The 21,964-nt window shown below is 39.1% G+C and overlaps 1 protein-coding gene across 1 annotated transcript in view; it reads left to right on the top strand.

Moving 5' to 3' along the window:
* The window catches only part of PDZD8 (PDZ domain containing 8), a gene marked incomplete at its 5' end in the record, with an annotated part of 60,592 nt that overhangs the window by 6,023 nt on the left and 32,605 nt on the right, over positions 1–21,964 (top strand). The window contains 2 exons of the mRNA XM_010152640.1: positions 14,909–15,031; positions 21,083–21,185. Coding sequence (XP_010150942.1) covers positions 14,909–15,031; positions 21,083–21,185 — 226 coding nt within the window. The remainder of the gene's footprint in view (positions 1–14,908; positions 15,032–21,082; positions 21,186–21,964) is intronic.

Below are 21,964 nucleotides of genomic sequence, written 5' to 3'. Positions count from 1 at the left end.
TGGTCTATTGGAAGGTGTCCCTGCCCATGGCAGGGGGGTTGGAACTGGATTGGCTTTAAGGTCCCTTCCAACCCAAACCATTCTATGATGTCCTGAGGTCCATTCCAACATGAATTATCCTTGGAACTGATAATTTGCAACACAGTTATGTTAAATAGTTTTATGCTTTATTTGGAGGCTGGGACTATATTGAATTTCACTGGGAAAAGGCATTAGACAAGCCTATTTGAATTTACCGTTATAGAATGCAATTTAAGAGTTATACAGCAGTTTCTCAGCTTAAGTTTTGCCAAAAATAAGAAGCAATGTAAATAGCTATTGATCTGAAGTCTGTTTTAGAATAGAAATTACTTCATAATACGGTAATAGAGGCATTGGAAGAAGTATGAGATTTAAAAAAGTGTATATTATTCATATGATGAAGCTATACTCAGAAATACCAGAAATAATCATAGGGATTGTGAGCATGTCCAGCTTCAGAAATCAGCAGCCTGTAGGGATATCTACTTTGTCTACAGCTTCTACAAAGGGAGAGGTTATGGAGATTCTTCTCCTGAGTGGGTTTCTACTGTAGTTGTGATAGGAACCTCTCTTACTAGTTGAATCTGTAAGGCACTCATGATTCAAGTTCTCATTACTGTAGAGAGGTGGCTTTTTAAAAAAATTTAATGCTATGCCTATTCTAGGTGCAAAAATCTTCTCGTGTACAGTATTCGACTCCTTTTCTGCTCTGCAAAAATTGTGATGAAGCAGCAGCGTGATACTTGTGGGTTTTCAGACTGGTCCAGAGGGGTAATGCTCTAAATGATGCCAACGCAAAGACTTGTTCTGCTTAGGGCAAAGCAGCGACGATTGGAATCGGTACATCTGTCCGTAGACAGTAGTTCCATGCTTGGAAGATTATCTTTGTTGTGCATGGACAAGTAGTTTTTCTTAATCATACAGCGGTTAGATAAATGGATCCGTAGGCAACCTGACACACAATGAACAAAACCAACCCCTGGAACATTAAATATTTTAATTTCTTCAAGGGGGCTGCTTGTGTAGAAGGAAGCTTTTTGGAATACAGAGCTTTTTGCTGTCTTTATTTTGGGAGTGGTCTATCTCAGACATATATTGTTTCCAGAGGGACACTAAATACAGGTTTCTCCAAATGAAATGAAAGTATGTGGTACAAACTATGTATGTAAATCTCCTTATGTAGATCCAGTTCAAAACCTATTGGCTCTAGGGGCGCTGAAAGATTTTAGTCTTCTCCCCAGCTCCAGACTTAGCTGGCTTTCATACTGGAAAGGCCTAACGCTGAAAGAGTGCCAGTTTGAAACTCGCTCGTTTGAAGTCAGATTCAATGAATGACCAGTCACATAGTGGACACTTCCCAGTATACAGGTGACATTCTTTTCAGGTTAAGAGTGAGCCTTTTCCCATGACTAGTCAAAAAATGTTACGTTTTCTTTTCTTACCTGTAAGAATGAGGAACTAATACAGTACTGACTTGAGATGGATTAGTGAAGAAACTGGGAGACCAGAGGTCTAAGTGAGTCAAAAAAAAAACAAAACCCAAACACAGTCCCAAAAAACCCACCAAAACTCAGCTGCAGGGAGAGATGGATGAAGACTTAAAAGAATAAGTTGCGGTGATTACTGTTTGCATTTGCTGCAGATAGCAATCCAGTGAGAATTAAGGTTAATTGGTCTGACAGGAAAATAAAGCCTCCTTCAACTTCTCTTCCTTGAAACAGTGTATAAAAGATTCCTTGTGCAGTAATAATAATAAAAAGAAAATTACCTAATTTAACACCTTTGTTTTGTATTTAAAAATTACTTGATCAGAGTCACGCAGTGATCTGCTTTCATGTGGATAGTGAAAGAAGGCTCTGAAATGTCTGAGAAGATTTATTTGTTACTCCATGGTGTTTTGCATGCACTAGCACTGAGACTTTGTGTTTCTGTTTGTCTGAACATTTAAGCTGATCTTGCTGTTCAGTGAGAACAAATACTTTTGATTCAGTTGTCATAATTGGTAAAGCTTTCAATTCTTTCAAATAAGATATGAAATAAGCAGTAGTACTTTTTATTTTTTGACAGGTAATTTATGTCGAAGTGTAGGGCCTGTAGGAGCTGTTCACATTGCCAAAGTGTAGGCATCTAACAAATGTCTGAGCTTGGCTCTGGGCCCATCTGTTGGAGCGGGGAAGTGTGTTCAAGCACTGCAGTTGGGCGGTTCTGAATCATCTTCTACAGGCAGCATTATGATTTTTAGTTTCTGTGGATAGGTAGTGTGACTAATATTCAGTTATTTTATTATACAGGTGGGAAACTCTAGATTTTCCTGGAAGGAGATTACTTCAAGGAACAAAGGCACACAACTGACCTGTAAAAATGGGTAGCTAATACAGCACTCTCTAGCTTATTTGATGTCAAAATGTACGAGTCTCTTGTAGAACCTATTTTATGTGTATTAAGCATACGAAATAGTCTTTTTATTAGCAAAAGATACTTGATCAGAAAGCTCCTAGATAAGCAGCCTGGGTAAGTACCGTAGGTTTCAGTAATCGGTGGTTGAACAGTGTCGTGCTCCAGTGACTGTGAAGCTTAGTCTCAGGCTGCTGCTTTCACTATTGGAGCTAGTCCCTTCATGTAACTGGGTTTCTATGGGAAACTGCTTATGCTACATTCCAGCAGCGATTGCCTCAAGTCACCTGGTACGCTCCCGTGTTTACAGCTCATGTTCACGCTTGTTTGATTTAACCAAATGTTGGAATATTTTTATTCTTGATACTACTGTTCTTTAGAGAATAGTAAAATATTTTAAAACTTTTTCTAGCATTAATAAGCTGAATTGTCTAAAATGAGTATGGAGGGAATGTCACGTAGCTGTGTGGTTTGTAAACCGCAGTCTGCTAAAATCCATTAATTGCGGAACTACGAAAATCTTTGCGTGATGATCTCAAACTGTGCTTTTGTCCAGAAGAAAGCAATGATCCAATATTACAAATGTTAGCTGGGAACAATTAGCTTTTTGAGCAGGTTCCATTCTGTGTGATACATGAATATCAATATTTTATATAGCTAAGAAAAAAATGCTCTACTGGAAGTGTTTGTTTTGATGTTTGAGGGTTGAAGCGGGCTTGTTCATCACAGTGGATAAATTCTCATTTTGGAAGTGAGTGTGGATGCCAGTTTGGGTGAAGGGGACTAGGGGGTCATTATTTAATAAACATTGATCAGCGTAATCTGACATACTAAGGTGAATTTGTAAAGAATTTCTTTAATTGATTAATTTCTGCTGCAGTCAATGAGTTTCTGGTTCAAGTTAAGAATTATACTGCTTGGAATGGTGTTCATCTCAGTTGAGAGACACAAGTAATATCCATGCGAGCTTTGGAAGCTTTTCCTGTTATTTACCTTCACTGTTTAGTAAACTGCAGTTGTTTCAGATGCCAGACAAATCTGGGCCAGCATTCAGACCTTCAAGGTATTCCTAGCCAGTGTATCTAGTGAATTAGTGAAAAAATCTGCAGTGAAGACTTGACAGATACATTTGTGATGCAAAGCGAATTTGTACAGTTAAAGTGCCCAACCAGCAGCGAAATGTGGGTGTATGGGGTGTTATGGACACCGGTGCTCCTAAATTCCTCTCCCCAGCAAGTTGGTGTATGCTGCGTTAGGTTTCATAGCTCAGATTTCTGCATGAAACCTTCACAAAGCTGTTTGGGTTCATCTGCTTCCCTAAGCACTTCTTCTGGAAGGACTCCTACCCTTGTGAAGCCCTGCCTGCATTAATAAGCCCTCTCAGGACTTGGGAATGTATCTCTCTACTGCAGGACCCAGCTGGAGCCCAGCAGCATTTTATACCTGTCTGTGGCTGTATATAGCTGGAAACTGCCAAGGAGATGCTAGGCATAGCAGAGGAGAGGAGAAAACCCTTCATTTTTTGTGAGATGAGAAAGGCAGAAATTGTTTTCAACTGTGGGTTGAGTTCTGGAGAGCTGCTTTATTCCCCCCCCCAATAGCTGTTGTAGTTCATTTTAACCTGAAAACAGGAACAACTGTTCAGACAGGACAAAGACAGAATTCTGAACAACTGGGAACAACTTACCTTTACAGTTTCTTAATTCTCCTGGTCAGCTTGCAGCTACGCTGTAGATCAGCAGAACAGTCTGTGACAGCAGTGCAGCCAGCCCTCTCCATTAAAGCTCTTTCATGTAATGGAAAATATAGGGGTTCTGCTACAGCAATGTGACTTTCCCATTCTTGAAGACTTATCAGATGTCATAACAGTCTGTCTGCAGTAAAGACTCTTACAGAAATCTGCCGATGATAGAGTTGATCAGTGTTACACATACTCAAAGATGGTAATTAGTTGCCAGATATGACTAGGATAAAATTAAATCAGGATAATCATTTGGGAAAACTTCTTTTAGCAATTTTGCCCTTGTAACTTTTACAGCTCAATCAACACATTTTGAGATTCAATTTACAAACTCATTTTAAAATATTGGACAGAAATTAAGTGTTACGATTTCCATTACATACCCAGAGATTGTATACTTTGCTCATTACTTTCTTAACCTGTTCTTAATGCTAAGTTTCAATGTATTATCCTGTATGAGTTTTAACAGCAACATTTATGAAAAATGTCCATTCAGAAGGAAATGTGTACAATACTACAGTTTGCTTTTATAATGGCTTAAAGTACAAGCTCATGCTTTGTTTGCCAGTATCCCTGAAAGAAAGATACTAATGCTTACGATAACTAATACCATGTATGTAAAACCCTGGAAAAAAATACTTTAAAGTATATTTGACAGAATATTTTTCTCTATAGTATTTTAACTGTAAGCTATTGTGTAGTAAGAACTGGACTTCTACATGAATGTCACTTGTGTAGTAAATGATTTAAGCCATTATCATTATTAAGAAGAGTAGAAAACGAGGATCACAGTCTTGGAATGACATGGCAGAAGGCTTCACAGGGTTGTTTGAATCATTGCTGCGAATGATCTGGCTCGGTGAATAATTCCGAAGTAATTAAACAGCGGAAATGATCCAGTGTAATTCTGAAAACTTCACACCAGTTTGTATTTTTTTTAAGAATAATTCTGCATATTTGCTAACAAAAATTAATGCAGTAGGGTAGAATAAACAGAACAAATTCCAGTGTTGCCAGGCGAAGAGCCCAGTGGATTACAAGGGGAGGTGGGGTGGGAACAGCGCTGTTAGGCTGCGGTATTGTTTTCAAACAATACTACAAAAACTCAGATTTATTTCCTTTTTTAATTTTTTCTTTTCCTCTGAGAAGAAAGGCAAAAATAGAGAAAATAACCAAATTCATTGTGGGGATGGTGGGAGAAGGAGATGGTAGCTTGAGCAGCTGCTTCTTGCAGATTGTATCACAAGACCCAGCTGTAATGTGCCATCGGTGATGCAGGATTTGCAAAGTGGAGGAGTCCTTTCTGTTAATTAATGTCACAATGCCCTCCTGCATTTGATTGTCAGCAGTGGTGCCACAGGTCAATCCCAGGCATTGTGTGGTCCTGTTTACAGCATGGACCCAGTAATAAAATGCTCTGACTCAGAAATGGGGACACCTTTGGGGGACGGTTGGCAAGTATGTGTCACGGTGTGTCCCACGGTCCCTGTAAATGCCTTGCCGGCCGCTGCTCTCTGTGAAATGGATCTTTAACTACTGCTGGTTGGAGTTTTAAGGTGAACTGTCAGTCATCTCAGCTTGGAAAGTGTTACTGCCAGACAATCTCCACCACTCTGGAAGACTTCAGGGGTGTGAATTGGACCGCTTTCTGTCTTGTCGGAAGTGACTAGATAAATGTGGATCGAGGAGAAGCTTCTGTAGTTTGAGCCTTTTAAAAAGTAACTGGAGGAGTCAGGATAAACCTTGGAAAGCGAAAGTGTCTAGAATTCAGAACAGATACGAACCTTTTCACTTTTGGTTTACAGCTGTCAGTCTGCTTTCAGCAGTCAGTCACTTTCTGTCTAGGCGATCTAAGAGGGCGTCTTTTTTGTGTGGATGTAGGCTAGTGTTTAGAGCAGAGCATTAAAAATCTTGAGCTCAACGGACGAGCCATGAACAGACCTGAGACATTAAAACATCAACATGGGTTTCCTCTGACCAGGATTGCAGAGTTGAGATCTGTAGAGAGACACGATCTCCTGATGAGAGACTATTAATGCTGAAATGAGAAGAAGCTTGCATTTTGGCTAGCATCAGTTACTGGCGGTAATCTCTCTAATCCTGCCGGTTGAAGTTAGAGGCTTGGATTTGTGTGTGTGTTAGTGTTTTTTGTTTTGGTTTGGTTTTTTTTCCCCCCTGCAGTTCTCCTTGACTGCCTAAAAGCTGCTTGCTGGTATAGCTGCTGAATCACACCTGCCTCTTCCAGCTCTACGTGAGCAAGAGCATATTCTGCGTCTTCTGTCCCATTTGGAGCAGAGCCACAACAATTCAGGCTTTCTGGTCAGACAGGGAAAAATTCTGTCTTTGTCCTGTCTGAGACTGAAATATGGCAGGATTTTGATCTTACTCTTAATTTGAACCAACAGTTGGCTTCAGCTAGGTCATGTTAAAGTTAAAAAGACCAAACACATGAAAACTCAGAGATCAAACAGGCATTGACTGCATTGAGTTAACTAAGCTATTTCAGTATTTATGGAGTTTAGAGTTCAGGAAACTAGTATTCTTGAAATGTAAAAATGCCTGTGCATGGTCAAATTGATCTTGTTTGTGCTGATAAGAAAGTAGTTTTGGTAAGCCTTGTTCAAGATTTCTTTTTTTACCTGTGGCTATTTACAGACAGCAATGACAAGTTTTTAAGACTCTCCTGGCTGTATTTACAATTACTTCTGTCATGTAAGCAAGAAAAAAAACCTTTTGGAAGGAGCTACTTGTCTATTTCCATTTGTTCTTGTGGAGTGGGTCTTAAAGTTAAAAGCGCTTGTTTTGAGTGTCTGATTGGAGATAACACCTCAGAGGTATTGATCTCACCACAAGAAAGAAAACTGTAGTTTGGGAATCTGGAAACGTGTGAAACATCTTTGAAGAAAAATCCTTGAATAATAAAATCCCTGCTTTCTTTTTCTTTTTTTTTTTCTTGATTTAAAAAGTGACTGTTCATATATTGAGAACTTATGTGTGTGAGCCTCCCACATGCCTGTGGCAGAATATACTGTAACACAGTGGGTGGAGTGCTAGAACTGATTTGCAGTTTTCCTTAAAATTTCCTTGAAAATAAACCTACTCTTATTGCAGTGTTTTGGAGGTTGTTTGCAATCCAAATTTTCATGGGTGTGGGTAAAGCTGAAATTAATAGATTTCTGTACTGCGTAAGAGTATAGTTTGAATTTGAAAGTACCTTGGATGTGAATGCCGACATACTTGTGCAGCTTTGTTCCTTGTGACATCAGTGGAAGCTGGAGAATTGCTTTAGCGAAATCTACAGTGGTGGTGCTTTTCTTTTTAAAGAAATCAATTTTTTTCCACATAAGGACGAGTTCCGTTTTTATATCGTCAGTGTGAATAAAGATATAAATAAGCTGTTTGTATTATACCACCTGACAAAAGTGTTTCTAAAATCTTACTAATGTGATCATGCCTTTTTAGGAGTGGGTTGTAATATTCTAGAATTCTTGTAGAAGTGAACTTCATCTTTAAATTGCACACAGTGTAAGAATAGAGGACTTTTTTATGACTTAAACTTGAAGTTTATATACTTTACAAGTGCATGACTTTATCAGAGTCACAGAAATTTAAGGCAGTCTACAAATGACTGAGTTCTCTGTTCTGTGGTTAGTTGAGCCTTTCGAATATTTCCAAAACTGAAAATAAACTCAGTGCTTATTTTTAATATATATTTTAGATACTAGAATCTCCAAATATGGTAGCATTTTCATAAGTGAATCGATGCTTTATTAAACGCAGCCTGACTTTAGATTCTGATTTAATTTTTACTTAAAAGGGTAAATAAAATTCTAAGACTTGCAATGTATACAAAGTAGCTTATGCTAAAGATACTAGCATTTTTAGCTGATGGGCTGTTTCTTGATTTAAAGTCTTTTTGCCTTATTTATTGAGATTTAAATATACAGTTAACATAACTAGATTAAACCATTTGTAAATCTGACGGTATTTTATTTTACGGCCGTAGAGTAGTGCTGAAACTCGTAATGCAAGTGATGAATGTGGTCTTAAACAGATATCCAGTGAATTTTAGACAATTTCTAGGTACCGAACTTCCTTTTAAAAACAGAGAATAATTTAAAACTTTCCCAGAACTTACTCTAGAAAAGTGTTCTCACTTAGCAAAAGGCTCTATGAAATCCCAGCCTCCTGCATTTCCAAATGAAGCTGTAAGTGTTTCTGCTTTTCCAGTTAGGAAAGGAACTATTGAGAGTGTTTGCTGTTAGTTCCTATGTATTTAGACCTTAACAATTTTTTTTGGTACTGTAATTCTGGATATTATTAACAGATGCAGTGAACAGAGACATGAAAGTCCTTGCATGTCTTTGGCCATCTAAATTGATCATCCATTCCCTCCCCCCACTTCTTACTAGATTTCCTTATGCAGCTGAAATTACTGTAGCTGAGTAGGTAATGGTGGGAGCAGTTAATTTAGGTAATAGGTTAATTAAAATAACTAAGGTGTAAAAGACTCCTGTCCTCTGTTAAAAGCTGGCATAAGGACTGTAAAAGAATCATCACAGAACAGTGAATACAGATTAATGGGAATATGGGTCAGATGTTTCTAAAACTCAACCACTAAATTACAGTCTTGTTCCAAGTAAGTGAGTCCCTGCTCCATGGAACTGGCAACTGGAAGGAAGAACAGTGTTATTCAGGGGCTGAAAACACTCAAAACGAAGGGAACAAACTCAATTTGTTTGGTGGGATGTGTGTGTTTTTAAACAGTGAATACAGATTAATGGGAATATGGGTCAGATGTTTCTAAAACTCAACCACTAAATTACAGTCTTGTTCCAAGTAAGTGAGTCCCTGCTCCATGGAACTGGCAACTGGAAGGAAGAACAGTGTTATTCAGGGGCTGAAAACACTCAAAACGAAGGGAACAAACTCAATTTGTTTGGTGGGGTGTGTGTGTTTTTATTGTGGTTTTTTTTTTTTAATTTCAGATGCAGTTTAGATCTAGACTTTGAGTGAAGTGGTGATGAGGTGAGAGCGAGTGAGCCACTGCAGTGGCTGTGAAATATGGCATGAATGGAGTGCGGAAATCTTCGGTGTGAAGGAGACATATTGGCTGCGTGCAGTGTCTGGAAACATGCTGGCTGTGCTCTCTATGTGGAAGAGCTCAGTATTATGGTACTTTACAGATAAATGTAATCCTGTATATTAATTAACTGTCTTAATTATCTTTGATAAATGTAATCCTGTATATTAATTGTCTTAATTATCTTGCAGTATAATCATCTGACCAAAGTCCTCATGTAAAATTATTTTTTTTGCTGTTTATGACTTGTACTCTCTGTCAAGAAACACTTTTACCACTCGGCAGCTTCTTTTAAATATTATTCTTGGAGGTTTTTTTTTTTCCACTTGATAAAATTTCATGTAAAGTTCAATTGGTGGATATCCCTTTTCACATTAAGTTAAAATGTTGCTTTTTTTACATTTTTCTTAAGTGTGTTATTTGAATTTTAGACTTCTGGACAGATGATCGGTTTGGGGAAGGAGACTGATTAATTTAAAAGTAAATTGGAAAGGCACTATAAGCATCTAATATATGGCACTTTTAAAGAAATCTTTTTTTAATAGCATGCCATATCCAAGCTGGGGTTTGGAACAGGGGCATAAGTTTGTTTGGGTTTTTTGTTTGGTTTTTTTTTTCTAGTACAGCTACAATGTGTATATTTTCTTCCTCTGGAAAAGATGAAGAGTTTACGAAGTCTTAACAAATATGATTTGAAGACAGTAAAATCTCTCCTCCACAAAATCTACCTTATTTCTGGTAGCTGTTTACTATCATTTCACAGGTTTGGATTTTAAAGGAGGCTTTTTGGTATATGGATTGAGTTGCTGTAATCCTGCTTTGTAGGATTTGTGGACATGAGCATGAATTTCACCTTCTGACCTTGCGGAATAAGGAGGTGGCAGCATTAGACACACTACTTCAGGGGTCTAATGCAGTTACAATGAAAATCTGCCTTTGGAGAACCTGGGAACAGCTCAGCAGTGTTTAGGAAGGTGCTGTATTTCTTCTAAGTACATCTTGGTAAAGTCTTCTCAACTGTTATCAGGCACAACTTCTGGAGTTCCCCACGCCATCGCTTAAAACCTTTTTCTCGGTCTGCAGCAGTGAATGAAACTGATTTGCCGATGGGGCAAACATGGGCTTGTTCTCCAGTGATGGAGGTCCACCAATTTCCATAATTAGCTTTCTTGGCTACTGGTTAAAGTGAAGAAAGGGAGCTGGGAATACTGGGTAACTGTTTACAGATCTAGACAGCCAAATAGAAAGCACTTTTTTTCCTTCTTGTTCAGAGTTTGCAAAGTGAGAGCCTTGAATTCACAGGAGCAGCGTACCAGAACTCATCTTACCCAAGGTCCTGAGATTGCTACTGTGATGAGAGTCTGGTCAAAATGAGGGCAGAGACCAGCTGAGATAAGCTGGGATGTTTAGTTTGCTGTCAAAGTTTCCTTGCAGACTTTTTGAATAGTGGCTTCCTGGTAGGCGTCACCATCTTTTTTCTTCATCAGTGTGATGAATTTCTCTGAGCTATTTATTAGTGGACTTTTGCTCTTTAAAGATGGACTAAATATTAGAGGGTAGCAAAATAAGCACTTAAAGCTATGACAGAAATTACAAGAAGGTTATTTATACAAGGTACTTAACAAAATAAGTTATTAAACTATAACAAACCCAGGACGATAGGAAACTTACCTCTCCTTTACACAGGAAAGCTTGGGCCAGGAAGATACTGAATTGCCGAAGGTACCACAGTCTGCAGGTCTTGGGAATAGAGTTCGTATCTCTTGTCCACTGAATTGTGTTACTGGCACTGTTAGCTAAAAGCCGACGGCGGGTGCTTTGATACAATGAAATACGGCTTTGCTTTCATATGAAAAGTGTGTTTTGTTGTCCATACTGTAAATGTATGAAACCACCTTCACAATCCATTCTGTGTAGTGCTGTGACTGTTCTCAAGCAGGGAAGTGAGAGGTGGTACAGATGTGGGGCATCTGGTTTCTCCGCGGAGGGGAGAACACCCATTGCTGTTCTGCTGCACTCCGGCTAGACCAAACAGGAGCAGCAGCGATGGAACTCCTCAGAGTCCCCTTCCTTACTGGTGATGGTGTTCTTAAAAGGTCGGGCAGCTCGTTCCCTACTACAGGGAGAAAGAAAGGAGAACCTGCGGCGCCTGACTGGGTTACGTGCGTGGATCGCAGGTTGCCTGCGTGTGGCTTTACAACACAAGGGAACGGAGTCTCGCTGGGTGACTGACTGCTGCTGTCTGGGCTATGTTCATTCCCCAGTTCCCAGTAGCAAAGCCTTTCCAAATAAATTTGGGTTGTCTTGTATTTAAATAATCTGTCAATGGTTCACTTAACTAATACATAATTGAAATTCACTTGAAATAGTGATGTCTCCAGTGTTTAATTTTGGTAATATACAAACTCTCAGTAAACTACTTGAAACAGATAAATGCATGTTACAAAATTGGAAGGCTTCAGAGCGGCACTTAAACATTAAAAATGCATTTAATGTGGGACATTTTAGCTATTTGTATGTTGCTAATGCCAGTAGAAATAGGTGATGCGTTAGGGTGTTTTGCTAAGGATTTTGCAAATTAGCTTCGGTGGTAATGTGAACAAAAGTGCTTGTTGTAAATTAAAAATGTTGTTGAGACTGCTTTTTATCCCATGTTTGCAAGAAGTTTTAGTGCTGCATCAAGTCCAGCTGTGTTTTGCATATTATCGTATATAACTCTATTGGTATCTTTAGAATTTTTTCCTCTTTAATTCAATGTTGTATTAAAAAAGTGTTTTAAAAATAGAAATCAAAATTATAATAAACATTGTTTCAATCTGCTGGAAAAAAAAGGCTTGTTCTGAGGATGGTTTCCATGCTGCAGCAGCAGATCGCAGTGTGTTGTACGTAACACTTTGCTCTGAAAATGCTTGAGAGATTACATTTTTGGTTTGAATATGTAGGTAGATATGTCTGCATCCTTCCTGGAATATGTTAGTCTGTTATTTTGCTTTTTCTGTTCTTGCTTATTTTCAGTATTGAAAATAGATGTGTGTAGGTTTGTGTTTTTGTTAAATAGACCGCAGGGTGTTTTATGATGTGTATATGCAAGGGAAAGACCTTATCAATACCAATACTTTTAAGCCTGGCATTTGCTGAAATTTGGAGAGGTGATGGTAACATACTGGATCTCTTTCTTTGTATGTTCCTTCCTGCCGGAAGTGGTGTTTCAGTAGCTCATTGAGGCTCGTGGTGCTGGTCATTAGTTTGAGATTCCCATGGAAAACTATCTTTTTTAATAGCTTTTGGGAGAGAGTATGTGGGCAGTTGCTGGTGCTAATTGAAAAGTTGTGCTGAAGAAACCCAAACCTACAAGTTTTTATTCTCTCAAAACTTAGCATTATTTTCCAGTGTGTTTGCTTAACTCTTCCTTTCTTGCCTAAGAAAATCTGAGCAAAATCTGTATTTTAAGGGGGTGAATATCATTCCTAAAATGAGCAGAGTTCCCTTGCTTGTGCTTGAAGTGAATCGTGTGGGTTGGTGTGTGATGTGGTGGCATGGGGTGAGTCTGAGTGAGGGGTGGCCAGGCCCCAAAGTGGCAGTAAGTCTTGTAGAGTGAAAATAGTGGGGTCATCTTGGTGCTATTTTCCCTACCCTTGTGATGATTATTATTTCTTTAATAATTCAAGAACTATAAAGGAAGGTAATGAGTAAAATATCTGACCAGATAGTACATGCACAAGGCATATTTTGAGTTGGTTGTTTATGTTTATGAGTATACCATAATGCATGGCCAGTGTGATTTAATAACAATGTTTTTTGTACACAGGCTTTAAAAAAAAAAAGGAACAAAATATCTGAAATTGAATTATTTTACTTGACCAATTTCAAAATGGTTTTCTTCCTGGAGGAGTTAATGAGGGAGAAACTTGGAACCAAATTAAAGTTAGAAGTTGAATTGGATTTTAGGAAAATAGCTGGAGTGTTGAGTTGTATTTATTCACAATGAGAACAAAAGAAATGTCTTTCTCATGGCTCTGTACGAGGCTGATGCTTGTAGAGAAACGAAGTGTCTGGAATCAGAGCGTTGGGCTCCCTCCTGAAGAGTGTGCCGACAGTTAAAGGGCGCTTATTTATTTATTTGAATTTCTGAAACTCTGCAGTTCAGATCCATGTGACTGTTTCCTGAACATATTGTGATCTCCAAATGTGACAAGCAGATGCCTCCGATGGTTGAGCAAACAGTACTTATGAAAGACTTTTCTCATGAAATGGCAGATACATCCTGCGGGCAGTGGTGCTCGTGTCCTGCTATTTGTAAGTCTTCCCAACAGAAATAATCACTGGGAGGCTGCGTCAGCGCCAGGATGGAAACCAAGGCACGGGGCAGTGCTAGGACATGAGAGCAATAAACTGAAGCAGAAAGAAGGAATATCCTGCAAATGCTCTTTCAAATCCTTTTATATAATACTGGTGCAGATTCCATGATATCTTTGTTGGCAGGGTTGTGGCCGTGGCTGTTAGGATTGCATGTGCGTGTCTGCCATGTGATGGGGCCGCAGCTGTGCCGTCTCTCCCCCTCCTTCCTTCCCTCAGATCCTGGCTGTGTCTGACCCTGAAGCACTATCACTTAAAAATGAAATTGGTATTTATAACTCAGCATATTCTAATCAAAGAGAGAGAATTATGTGGTGAGATAACGTCTGTAAAACACTTAGTATCTTGAACATTTACTGCTTTTCCTGTGAATCACATGCTGTGATGAGGGGAAATAAAGCTCAAGGGCAAATATTTAGAATATTTTAATTCAAGAAGACTCCCTGAAAAAAGACACCAGTTGTCTTTCAGAAAGCAAGAGAAGTATCGATCTGTGTAACCCAAGTGGACTGTTTATTAGGATCCCCTGGTCCGCTAAGTGCAGCAGTGTCACAAAAATTTACGCTTTGGGGTCATGGTATACTTTAACCTTTCAGTGCTGTGATGTTTTATGCAGATGAACTTAAAAACTTAAAGGCCTGGTAAGGTATGAACTCCAAAAGGACTCTGGTGTTAAGTCACATTTGCAGTCAGAAACCTACTCTGTGATTTGATCAGCTTCTTATAATCTGCACTAGTAGATAAAACTCAGTCTATTCCTGTGAAGTGATCTCTGTTTATATATTCTCCAGTCTTGTGTGTTCAGAAAGCTTTGGAGACCTTATAGCACCTTCCAGTACCTGAAGGGGCTACAAGGAAGCTATGAGGGGACTTTTTACAAGGGCCTGTAGTGACAGGACAAGGGGTAACGGGTTTAAATTGAAATCAGGGAGGTTTAGATTGGACATCAGGAAGAATTTCTTCCCGGAGAGGGTGGTGAGGCACTGGCACAGGTTGCCCAGAGAAGGTGCGGATGACCCATCCCTGGAAGTGTTCAAGGCCAGGCTGGACAAGGCTTGGAGCAACCTGGTCTAGTGGAAGGTGTCCCTGCCCATGGCAGGGGGGTTGGAACTAGATGATCTTTAAGGTCCCCTCCAACCCAAACCATTCTATGATTTAGTAGCTTCTCTGTGTTCATTTTGACCAGTGAATATATAGGAGTGGCTGTATTTCTTTCTAGGAGTGTTAAAGATTCATTGTTATCCTGTTGTTTTTTATTTCTGTGTGTTGGTGTTACGTCATCTGAATTAAGATGTCTCTTCTATATTTTTCAGGTTCAAGCCATTTTTTCCATTTCAAGTATTGCCACCTGATGAATATGAAGACAGAGACCTCTGTATACAGGATTTTCTATTGACAGAAGGCCGACTAAAAGTCACATTAATTGAATGCACAAGGTATGTTTTGTGGTCTTTTACTCATGTTTGGCTAAGCAAGTACCCTTCTTTCTTAAGTTCATAGTAATTATAGCTGTGTGCCTGTTCTGATTCACAAAGTAGCAGCTTTGGTGTAATGTATTTTTTTAAAATAAAAATGAACAAATGAACGTTGCAATAAGTTTCTGAGGCACTTCTGTGTTTTGTATGGGAACATACATCTGCCTTTCTTCTGCATTTTGCCTGGTTATGACCCTCCTGTTATTTGTTTTGGTTTTGGGGTGGGTTTTTTTGTTTGTTTGGCACACCAAATTATGAATCTCTTTCCAGAACAGTATAAATGTTGTAATTATCCTATTGTATTATGTTGTAAGCAAAGAGAAGTAATTGTTTCACTCAGTCTTACTTAGATTAATTCAAATAACTTTTATAAGGCATTATTTATTGTCTTTGTCTTGAACAAAATAATGGAAAGAAACAAAACCTTCATTCATTGAAGAGAAAACTATTCTCTTTAAAGCTGGAGAAAAGGTGTGTGGGCTCTTTGTTTGTTTGGTGTGTTGTTTTTTTTTTGTTAGACTACTTAGTTCTTGGTTTATGTTAGATCTTATCCAAGTAGGGTTTAGGCTTTGATCTACTCATGTGCTTCATGAACTAACCTCTGGTTTGCAGCAAAACATTTTTTAACCTGTTCTTTTCATTGCCTCTATTACCATATGAGCTCCTCTTTGCACTTTTTTCTGTAGCCTTGTACAGCTGTTAGGAGCTGTATTTGCCGCACTAATGTGGTTATCAGTGCCATGGATTTCCAGAAGATACTCTTTAGCTTCCAAGGATTGTGTGGACCACAGCAGAGATTTGTGTAATAAAATTGCAATATGTTTTCTATGAATAATTCCAGAATGTTAAATAACTCTGTCCACTCCTTGGCTGCTAGGAACATTTCACCTTTACCTGTACTGAGTAGGGAACCTCATGTTTAGCAGCACCAGAGCAGGGATTGTCCCCCTATACTGGGTACTAGTGAGGCCACACTTCGAATCCTGAGTTCAGTTCTGGGCCCCTCACTGCCAGAAAGACACTGAGGGGCTGGAGCGTGTCCAGAGAAGGGAACGGAGCTGGGGAAGGGTCTGGAGCACAATTCCTGTGAGGAGCGGCTGCGGGAGCTGGGGGAGTTCAGCCTGGAGAAGAGGAGGCTCAGGGGAGACCTTATCGCTTTTCTATAGCTCCCTGAAAGGAGGGTGCAGAGAGGTGGGGGTTGGTCTTTTCTCCCAAGAGACAAGTGATGGGACAAGAGGAAACTGTCTCAAGTTGTGCCGGGGGGTGTTTAGATGAGGAAAAATGTGTTCTGCGATATGGTTGTCAGGCATTGGAAGGGGCTGTCCAGGGAGGTGGTAGAGTCACCATCCCTGAGGGTATTTAGGAAACGTGTAGATGTGGTGCTCAGGGAGATGATTTAGTAGTGGACTTCATGATCTCAAAGGGCTTTCCCAACCAAAAAGATTCTATGATCTCCCTTTACAGGCAGTCTCAGTGTTTTCAGCTGTCACAGATGCTTATCAGATGTCTAGGAGAGGGTGTAGTTGTTGGCTTGTCAGGTCTTCTAAGCTTCAAGCTTCAGGTCTGACTTAATCCGACTGTTTTATGCAGCTTGGAATTTCTTGACACACACTTGAAAATTGAATGAACAGACACCTCTCAGTCTAGATATCTGACACTCAGTCCTATAGTAATTCCTTACATCTTCCAGTGTCCCCATCCTTTTTTTGAGCTAAACAAATACTATCTGTAGTGTCTCCCTGTGAGTAAATATTCTTGCTTACTTGGCACCTGAAGACAGTGAGGTAGGAGCTGAAAGACATGTAGAGGATTCCGGTAGTAAAAGATACACCATGTATATGTAAGAAACAATGACAAAATTTCCCTCTTTCATCACCACCGACGTGAGCTGCCATGAAAGCAGCCTGGGACAATGCTGCAGTGCAGCACTGCGTGCTGAATTACAGAGCTTTTTCACGCGCTCTGCCTTAGGGACCTGAACATTTTTCTTGGCAATCATTCTTGTTCCACAAATCAAAAATCACTTTATTTTCTTGGTGTTTTTCAGTTCTGCTCAGTGCCTCAGAAGGTTTTTATATTCTCTCTCAGTACAGTAGCTGGTCTTTGAGTTCCTATACAGAACTTGGAGTAGGACCGCTGAGGCTGTATTCCATCTAGTCTGGTAACAGAGCACTGCTACCTCTGCTCCTGTCTGAAATACAGTGGTGAAACTGTGGTGATAAAACGTTTAGCAAACGTTTTGTATTTTGTAAATGTCTAGTTTAATTTCATTACTCTTCACATGACCAAATACCTGCACTTCTTGCAGTTCTTTCTTTTCTAACGGCAGACTTGACCATATTAACTTCCTTGCTGTCAGGCTATTAAAAGAAAAACTAAATTTTGCGCACTTTAAAAATCAAATTAATGAAAGGATGGGATCTTTATTTTTCAAATTTTTTCTGACCTGTTCAAAACGTAAATTTTCTTGTACAAGTGAAATGCCCTCAGAACTAGATTGTTGAAAAGGGGAATGACAGAACCATTTTTGCCTTAAAATTTAAGGTAATTAAAGGCAACATGCTGTTAAATTCTGCTATATTCATATATTTTAAAAGATCAACTCTGAAGAAAGTCTGAAAGCCTATAAACTGATTATATTGGGTGAGAATCAAGTGGGCTTTCTAAATTAGCATTTGTTTCGATAGATAACCTTTGTGGACACGGAATTTTCTTAAGATAGCTATTTAGTAAAATACCACAGAGTGTACCTGAGACAAAATTGTCAAATGTGGAATTTTTGGAGTTCTTTTCCTTTTGTCTCTAAGTGAAGTTCTCTGTGCAGCAGTGGTACTTTTCAGTATGTGAATATTGAATCTGCTTTTTACATTCTTAAAATTTGGGAAATATTCTGCCTATTTCACCTCCTAAAATACTTGCAAATAGAAAGGTTACAGTTGGAATTAAACTAGGAAAGGATTGTAAAGGAAATTCAGCTTGCTTTTACATACCTGGCAATAAATAACGTTACTGAAGGTTGGTGTGTACTCTGCCTGGCAATACCAGGTTCTGGTTAGATTTGCAGATAGGTAAGTTAGCATCAGGAAACTTGGTAGCCTTGTTATTCATCCTCCTTTCTGGAAGTCTAACAAGACCAGCTGATGTTCTTGGCTTAGCTCAGTTCAAGAGTTGAGGTGACCACTGCCTCCATGTCCTCCTGTTGTTCTGTATGGGACAGCAAACGCTCCATGTCTTAGAGTCCTCATAGTCTCAGAGTGGAAAGCAGGACAGCAGCAAACAGCTGTTTTCATATCCATGGCTGCTTTGTTGAATCTCTTTTCTACATCGTGCTTGTTTGCAAGAAACCAATTTAGAATTAGGGAAGGAATAAACATTCGCTTTCTGTATGTGTATCTTAATTACTTGGGTGGAAATTTAATCATGCTTCCTTATTGATTTAATTGTAGTTGGGGTTAAACTTTTGTTAGGGCTTTTACAGATTTTTAAATCTGTAGAGTATAAATATCTTCTTAATATCCACTTGTTTTGTGTGTGTTGTGACACAGTCTTAATGTCAGCCTTTATCTGCAGCTGTGTTAAGGAGTACAGTGCCCCAGTTCGCATGCTAAGGGAGGTATTATTCAAACAAAAATTTGCTCAGTGTAGTAGCAATTAAAACTTCACCTTTGTTTTTTCTGAAATTGGATTCCAGACTCCAGCATGAGGTGTCCACAGGGCAGTGCTGCTCTTTAAAGTTCAAATGGGCAGCTTTGTCTCGCGCTGTATTTCTTCAAGCTGGGTGTTGCTAACCTAATGTAAGGTGAAATCTCATTATGGTTAATTGTTTTCCAGGTGATTTTTTTTTTTTTTAATGTTAAGGTTCTGGCTGAAAATTATACTTTCTTCCTGTTGTGAGCTACCTCTTGTCCTTGCTCTTCTATCTTAATTGCCACCACTCCACTACAAAACAGCTAAATAGCTTGAGTGCTGATACCCTTTAAAAAAGGGACAGGAAGTACTGGAAAATTCCCTGCAGAGTGTGTCTCTCTCTGTGTCTCTCTAACTGCATTGAGTAACAGTGCCTTTGCTCTATCAGCTTTGATGTTGGTTGTTTTTTTTTTTTTTTTTCCCCCTTCTCTGTCCCACTATGCTTCCCTCTCCTTTGCAAAGCTATGGAGAGATTTTCTACCCCTCTGTCTCCTTTGAGGATAATTGCTCACACCTCTTCTGTGCATGTCGTCTTTGAAGTTAGGTACTAGAAGATGAAACATGCCTCCAGTGACCGGTTGTGGAAAAGCTTTAATGAACTGTCTGATAGCGATGTGGGACAGATTGTGGCAGAGACAGGAAAAACTGTGTTACTCAAAAGCAGCTACTAAAAGCGGGATAGAAAAGCCACAGAGGGTTGCTGGAGATGGCTTAAATAAGCAAAGAAGGCCTGAGTTCATCAGCTCAAGTAACCTTGAGTGAACTTGGTCTTGTCCAGACAAAGTACCTAATCAGGTGGTTGTGAGGCTGGGTTTCTGCTTACAGTAATCGAATCGGTGGTGTCTAGACAAACGGGTGCTGAAGGTCAAGCTGGAAGTGAGGTTGACAGCTGCTGTTAGCGTTGTTTGACTGGAGCACGCAGACTTCACATCTGAAGATGAGGATGAGGGGTCTAGCCCCTAACTCTGAACCAAACCAACTGGTGCTTTGCAAAGCAGGTGTGCTGGGTACCAACCCAAATGGGATTTTCCCTGTCATATCCCTCATGCATTCATGTACTCAGCTAAAAGCCAGTTACACAAATTCTTCAGAGACAGAAAACAAATACTTATTTACCTCTGCTTGACGCATTGCGATCTAGGGAGCTGTTGTAGCCAGAGAGGTGTTTTCCCTTGGGATTGGCTTAATTTTAGCAATTCTAATTGTTGGTAGAAGTTGTTTTCAATAGCTTTACTTAACCTTCAAAGTATGTTTACTATATGCCTCCCTGTCTGGAAGGCTAGGCACTTTCTGATCATAAATATTTAACCTAGAAACATTATTTAACAACATCAAGGTACGCGGAGAAAATTGACATGTTTTTCTGACAGCTTTTGTCTGTGTCATCTAAGGAGTTGTGTAACACGGTCACAAATAGGATACTTAGGATGAAAGCTAGGAAATTGTCCTTGTCAAAGGTATGTAGAAAGTTGGGGGGCGGAGGGGAATTAAAATCTAATAGCTCTTTTGAATGAGTGAGATTTGTTTAAGTTTTTATTCCAAAATATTTATCTGTTTCCGGCTACTGTGGGAAGCTGTGTACAGTTTCATTGCTGTTCTACAGCCTAAAGGTTACTGTGTGTGTTGTGGTTTTGGTGGGTTTTTTTTTATTTATAGTACTGATACCCACCTGAAAAGCTTTACAGCCTTCTGGGATAGGATATCATGCAACCACTCTTTTTTTTTTTCTTTCCTTTGTTATGAATGTTACAGAAAATTACAGAGATGAGAGGATCCCAGTTTGGTGAAACAAACACAAGCAGTAACAAACTGTGACTTTAATCTACAGCAATACTTTTGAACCAGGAAGACCTGCAGTATATTGTGAAGTTTAGGACTAGAATGGAAAGCTTTGTGGCTAATGTTGCTTTTAAAAAAAACCAAACAAACAAACAAAAAAAAAAACCCACCAAAAAAAAACCCCAAACACAACCTCCCACCAAATTTTTTTAATGCGAGTCTGCAACTTGAACACTTTATTTAAAAAAAATAAAGAGGAGAAAAAGGGGAATCATGATAGCAAAACACCCCAAATTAAACAAAAAATCCCTAGCTAAAAATTTTAAGTTACATTTGGTATTTATGGAGTTTTTCCACTAGAGGGTGGCAGGCTCTTTCATTTGGTGTAAGGCTGTGCCTGTGGAATCTCTTCTGTGTAGACTTTTCTATGTACATGCTGCTAATAATAAATAATAAAGTGTATAAATGAAGAAGGGTGAGTTTAGCATGCTATCTGGGATGTATGTGATAGTCTTAAAATTCTTAATATAAGCTTTTCTATTTCAGGTTACTGGTGTTTGGATCCTATGAAAGAGAAACAAACGTTCATTGCACAATGGAGCTGAGCAGTAATGTTTGGGAAGAAAAATCAAGAAGTTCTATTAAAACGGTAAAAAAGGGTATAATCTTTGCATATTGTAGTATGTCTTACACTCATTTTAGACAGTGTATTATGAGCGCATCTTTAGACAATCAAATGGGTGATATAGCAAGAAAAGAAAGAGACAACAGACCAGTTATTTACTTTGGGTTAAAAGTATCTCAGTGTCAAATAGCCATGTATGGATAACATCATGTTCAGTTATCACAGCTGTGTTTGAAAATGTATCTGGTTTGAATATATTGTCAACTGTCCATCTGCCTTAAAACAAGCAGTGTAAAATAGGCATTTTTATAGTCCTGTTGCATTTGGGTGGGGCAGTGCTTACAACAGGGCGAGTACCATTCACCTGCTTCACTGGCCAGGAGTGTATTCCCTTCTGATGTGAGTGCTGAAGACGTGTGATCAGAGGGTAGCTCATGTGACAGACTTCTTCCTTTCCCCCTGCATTTTGTGAAAATATAGGCAATTGCTGTTAATTTAGAGCATATGAATCCTCCCCTGGCTGCTAAAGAAAAAGACTTTTAGAAGTGTCTGCAAATATAGAAAGCAGTAGGATTTGTGGTATTGTAAGTTCATCTTTGACTAATTACCATACTTGATAAACATGAGTTTAGCAGCATAAAGCCTACAAATTGCCTTTCTTTGTGTGAGAATGAGAATTAACTCTCTTTTTTTCTCCTTTGAGCAAGAGGTGCGATGTATGGAAGAGTCTTTCAGTGTCACGTTAGAGTGGTGTCGTGGTAGTCACCAAATTGAACTGGGCTTGTGCTGAGCAATAAGTAATG

The sequence above is a fragment of the Eurypyga helias genome, unplaced genomic scaffold (assembly GCF_000690775.1).
Source record: "Eurypyga helias isolate BGI_N326 unplaced genomic scaffold, ASM69077v1 scaffold7375, whole genome shotgun sequence".
NCBI classification, from domain to species: domain Eukaryota; kingdom Metazoa; phylum Chordata; class Aves; order Eurypygiformes; family Eurypygidae; genus Eurypyga; species Eurypyga helias.
Note: the sequence above shows the minus strand (reverse complement) of the source record. Positions and strands in the feature narration are given on the sequence as shown.